At 56.6% G+C, this 5,683-nt stretch overlaps 1 protein-coding gene across 1 annotated transcript in view; it reads left to right on the top strand.

The window, feature by feature from the left end:
- Positions 1 to 4,624, top strand: part of SH2D2A (SH2 domain containing 2A) — an 11,433-nt gene extending 6,809 nt beyond the window's left edge. The window contains 3 exon segments of the mRNA XM_027774477.1: positions 1,721 to 1,870; positions 2,018 to 2,341; positions 4,457 to 4,624. Of these exon segments, the coding sequence (XP_027630278.1) occupies positions 1,721 to 1,870; positions 2,018 to 2,341; positions 4,457 to 4,624 (642 nt within the window).
- The last annotated feature ends 1,059 nt before the right edge of the window (positions 4,625 to 5,683 follow it).

Below are 5,683 nucleotides of genomic sequence, written 5' to 3'. Positions count from 1 at the left end.
CCATCCCCCCTGGGTGGTGATTTCTTGTTTTCTGTCTCTCTCTGTCTGACGGGCAAGCGCTTGAGCCCTGTAGCAAAAAGAAAGAAGAAAGAAAGAAAGAAAGAAAGAAAGAAAGAAAGAAAGAAAGAAAGAAAGAAAGAAAGGAAGGAAGGAAGGAAGGAAGGAAGAGAGAAAGAGAGAGAGAAAGAGATAGATGAGAGAGAAAAAGAGAGGGAGGGAAAGTGAGAAGGCAAGCTGCCAGGTCGCAGAATTGAACCATAGTCAACCACGTGGGAGTCCAGCGCCCTTCATCACCACGCCACCTGCCGGCCCCAATTGTAAGGTTTTCTTTCTTTCTCTCTTCCATGAGCTGGAGAGAGGGAGAAAGAGACAGACAGCATCCCCACCAAGGGCTCGACACTGCTCTCCACCCGCAGCCTCCGCCAGCTGGGTTGGGGCACACGTGTGCCGGCCTATCAGGGAGCGCTCTGCGTCCAGGGAGCCCGTGGGCCACCCCAGGCCAAGACTGCAGGAGCGTGAGGAAGCCTGCTGGCCTCAGCTAGCAGAAGCAGTGGGCGTACAGCCGGCACTGTGGACCGAGGCTGATGGGAAGCTGAAGACACTCCCCCAGTGAGCATGACCTTCAGGAGGCTGGGAGGCTCGGCTCTCCTGAGGCACCTCTGCCCATTAGAGAGGTCGCTGGCACCACCACAAAGGAAGCTTCTCGCACCTGCAGAAGTAAACAGTCACCACTGTCACAATCGGTCTCGATGCCGCTCAATTATTTTTTTAAGAGGTTTTTGGTATAGGGCGTGTGCGCTCACCAGACAGAAAGCAAGAAATCGCCCCCCAGGGGGATGGCCACGCCGCAATCCCTTCTCCTCCATTCTCCTCTCGGGATCTTGGGCACGCACGCACATGTGCCCAGCATGAGTTTAAGCCACCGGGTCCAGGACTCAAATTGCTGTCGACTACGTGGGAGTCCAGTGACGTAGCCATTACACTAACTGCTGGTTCCGATGCTGATCATTTTTAAACTGAAGACTTCTAAAGCCCTGTTGCATTTTCCCAGCCTCAAGCACAAATGGGGTCTGGCTGGCCCAGTGCTCCAGATGAAGTGGTGCGGTGTTAGCTGTGCCCTGTGGGGGCCAGCTGGTGGGGAGGTAGTTAAGGACACTGGGCTCCCACATGGCCGACCGTGGTTCAAGTCCCAGACATGGAGGCTTGCTTTCACACTTTCCCTCTCTCTCTCCTTCTCTGGTCAAATTTAAATAAATAAATAAATAAAGTTATATAAAATAATTTTTAAAAAATGATATGGGGACCAGCAATTAGTGTAATGGCTATGTCGCTGTGGTCAACAGTTCGAGTCCTGGACCTGGTGGCTTAAACTCACACCGGGCACATGTGTGTGTGTGCCCAAGATCCCGAGAGGAGAATGGAGGAGAAGGGATTGTGGCATGGCCATCCCCCCTGGGGGGTGGTTTCTCGCTTTCTATCTCTCTGTCTCTCTCTGTCTGGCGAGCGCACGCGCCCTCTCTAAAAGAAAAAAAGGTATGACCTGTGACCAGAGCTCTCCTCCCACGCTGCCCATCCCCCAGTCTCCTTGCCACCTCCATCTCCACTCCGGTTAAATTTCTGTGTCTGCCTCTTCCTCCCCCCAGTCCTCCTGGATCACCTGCCCACTATCCATGCGCCCCCTCCAGGGCCGAGTCTCCCAGGCCTCCTTCTTTCCCAACAGACTGCGGAGCCTGCGGGACTTTCCCTAAAGTTTGAAGAACCAGACTCCGGATGCAGAAGCCAGGACCCGAACCCCCAGTACACGCCGGTTATCAAGCCGGGGCAGACTCCAGCTCCCGGGCAGAAAGAAGGAGCCAGAGAGTCAAAGGAGGTATGCGGCTGGAGGCCTGGGGAGCGCGGGGGATGGGTGCGGGGCGCGAAGGGGGCGGAGCCAGGGGAAGAGGGGCCTAGGGCCGAGGGCCCTGGGCTGGGACTTGGGCTGGCTGCGCTGAGGCTGTCCTGACCTCTCCTTTCCCAGCCCGCCCCGCCCACCCTGCCCAACCCACTCCCTGCCAAGCCGCAGCTGCCCGCAGAAGTCTACACAAGCCCCGCGCCGAGACCCCGCCCGGGCCCACCCCCCGAGCCCACCACTCCTATCTACCATGAGCTCGACGAACCCATAGCCTTCTACGCCATGGGCCGGGGCAGCCCCGGGGAAGGCCCCAGCAACATCTATGCCGAGGTGGAGGGGCCGCCTGCGCCTGAGCGGCCGCCCGAAAGCCCGCCGACCAGCCTGGCACACCTCATCCTGCGCAAGTGCCGCTCCAGGCCTGTCTCTGGAGGCCAGGGGGTGCAGGGAAAGGTTAGTCCAAGGTCTTCCTGCAGGACAGCGTGGGAAGGGCGAGGAGGGGTTCGTGTTGGCCTGGATCAGAGGCGGGGTAGTATGAGAAGGGTGATTGGGGCACCAGCAGGTGGCGTGTGGTTAAGGTGCTGGACACTTCCACATGGCCAACCAGGGTTCAAGTCCTGGACCTGACAGCTTGCTTTTTCACTTTCTCCCTCTCTCTCTCTCTCTCGCTCTCGCTCTCATGCACATGCGCATGCACATGGCCTGCAACAAAATGAGAATAAAAAAAGAGAAGGGTAGATGGTCAGGGTCCCAGGGTCCCAGCATCCTGGCAGCCCTTCCCAGGCCCAGAGATTGCTCCCTCTCTTCCCTGAGTCACTCAGACCTGTCTCACGTTTGTCACGACCCCACCCCTCCTGCTTCGCAGAGAAAACAAGCCCCAAGCAGGGAACCCCTCGCTCTCTGCGTTCGCCTTGTCTGCCAGGCTCTCTTCAGGCAGGCGTCTTTGGGGAAGACCGTCTGCCCGCACCTCTCCGGCTCTCCCCGTTGGCCTTCAGGGCCCCGCCATCCCCGAGAAGAGCCGTGGGGTCTTGCACCATCTCAGAGGAGCTCAGGGGAAGGGGCACCTGCAGCCCTTGCCTCCTCCCTGTCCCTGCCAAGTCACTGACTCCTGCTGGGTCTCTTGGTGTATTTTTCCTTTCTCCAGTGCCAACCCTCAGGACCTCCCCCCACCCCAGTTTTGTTATAGGGTTGCATGTGCTCACCAGAGAGACAGAGGAAGAGAGAAAGGGAAAATGAGAAAGCACTCCCCAGGGGCGATGGCCATGCTGCAGTCCCTTCTCTATTCTCCTCTCTGGATTTGGAGCACACACATATGCCCAGCGTGTTTTTCCAGCTGCTGGGTCGGGGACTCAACTGTGCAGTGGGCCGTGTGGGATCCAGTCATCTTAACCACCAGGCCATCTGCTAGCCCTCCTCAGAATGTTTCTAAGAGCTGCTGCTTTTCTTTCTTCCTTTTTTATTTTTTTCATTTTGCCAGAGGGGCATGTGCACTCACCAGAGGGGGAGGGAGGGAGGGAGAAAGTACCCCAGTGAAGCAGGTCACCTTGCAATCCCTTATCCATCTCTCTCTCCTTTCAGGACTTTGGACATACACACGCATGCACCCAGCAAGTTTCTCAGGCCACAGGGTCCAGGGCTCAAACTGCAGTCAGCCTTGTGGGACCCATGTGGGGTCTCAACCACCAGGCCGCAGGCTGGCCCTTTTTCTTCTTCTTAAAGTTGACTTATTTTGTTCCATGTGCAAAAGAAACAGAGGCCAAGAGAGAAACGGCACACCTCCCCATTCCAGCCTCAGCCGGCCCAGATGGACACGGGTCCCGCAAACGCAGGCGGGTCTCCAGTGCAGAACTGGGAGCTTCCCGTATGGAACCCTCTTGGAGGGTTGCGTTTACCACTGCGTCAGCATCTGGCCCCTGCAGGAGCTTCTTAACTGGTCTCCTAACCACTTCTGGCTGCTGCAGATCCACTCCTCCCCAGGGAAGCCAGAATGGTCTTTCTGAACAGCTGCCTCCCCCTGAGGTGCCCCTTGCTGGGGCAGGAAGCTCAAACCTCCTTAGCCCCACCCCCTCAGTTGCTCCCATCCACCCAGCACTGACATCTCTCCAAACTGACCAGGTGCTTTCCTGCGTCCTAGGGTTTGCACTCACCATTCCCCTCCCTGTAGGAGCTTCCTGCAAGCTTGTCCTGCTGCCTGCCAACCTTCTCATCACCCTTCAAGACCAGCTTGCCTTTGTCCTCTGGCGGGACTCCCCTGACCTGACCTCAGAGGCCACCTGCTGTGCTCACATGCACTTTCGTGCCCTGCCCCATGCTTTCCTAGCAGAGTGTGGCCCGAGGGCAGGGGCTGGGATTCGTTTCTCTCTTTCCAAAGCACCAGGCAGTTCCTGGTACAAAACAGGAGCTCAGGAAATGTTTGTTGAATGAATGAATGGCGTTTCGAATGGCCTCTCTGGAGGCCAAAGTCTGTCAAGACCAGAAATCTTGGCCCTTGAGACTGCACGTTGGCCTATGGGCAGAGGCCAACTACCGGGGTAGAGGGCGTAACTAGAACTGCCCTTCTCTCTGCAGAACCCAGAGGGCCCGCAATTACATTCTGAACACTCTGTGGCTGGATTAGGGCCTCCCCTGTTTCCCCAGCCCCCACCTTCCTGGAGGCACACCCTCCCCCACAAACTTTCTAGACAGGTGCTTCAGGACTGAGGACAGGCGTGGCTGCCCCTTGGGCCTGCTCAGTAGGTGGTGAGTCTGAGTTGGGGAGGAAAATCTGGAACATTCGGTGGACCAGAGACCCCCCCCCCACACACACACACACACACACACACACACACACACACACACACACACACACACACACACACACACACACACACACACACACACACACACACACACACACACACACACACACACACACACACACACACACACACACACACACACACACGCCTGGGTGCCCTTCTTAGGAAACGTGGATGAAACAAACCGTAGGTGATCAGAGCTGGAAAGGACCTCAGCCTTCATCTATTGTAAGGATGGCAAAGAGGTGTCAGCTTGCATGCCAGCTCCAATCCATTGGTCGTGGCTCCTAGAGTGCCGCAATGGAAAGGATGTTAAGGTCATGTCTGAACTCAGCAGAAAAGAGCACCATGATTGATTAGTGATGTCTGCCACGGGTGAGGGAGGGGGGGAAAGCGGTTTTTCATTTGCCCTTCCTGATCAAGTTCAACTCCCTCACTGTGCAGATAAGGAAACAAAGCCAGAGAGGGGTAGTGATTTGGCCAAGGCCAAGACTAGGACCCTGGCTTCTCGAGTCCCCTGTTAATGCTCTGTTCCTTACCCCACATCCACTCTCTTCTCCACAGGAAACATCAGAGATTTCCTGAGAGAAAATCTGGCTGCTTTCCAGAGTTCTGCTGCATGGGGGCCTGGGCGATGGTCCCTTCCTCTGATCTCCACTCAGCCCTGTCCCCCCTCACAGACCCCCCTCCAAGAAGCCTGGAGAGGATCAGATGCAGGGTCTGCTGCTTCTTAGGGACACACCGTTGGCTCCCTCCAAAGAGTCCCCAAGAATCCAGGGGCTCAGTGAGTGACCATCCTCTCAGATGCAAGGAAGCACGCTGGAGGGCCCTGCTGGCTCCGGCTGCCCCAGCCTGTCCTGGAGTCAGATTTCCTTGGCCCCCTGAGCCTCTGAGTCTGGGCCCTGGTCCAAAGCTGCTGTTGTCTGAGGAATGGTTTGGTGAGAACAGATGTTAGAACTTGTTTGTTGATTCCTGTCTGGCTAATAAATCATCACCA

Source organism: Tupaia chinensis, unplaced genomic scaffold, assembly GCF_000334495.1.
Source record: "Tupaia chinensis unplaced genomic scaffold, TupChi_1.0 Scaffold000438_1, whole genome shotgun sequence".
NCBI lineage: Eukaryota > Metazoa > Chordata > Mammalia > Scandentia > Tupaiidae > Tupaia > Tupaia belangeri.
This window is presented reverse-complemented; position numbering and strand designations above follow the sequence as displayed.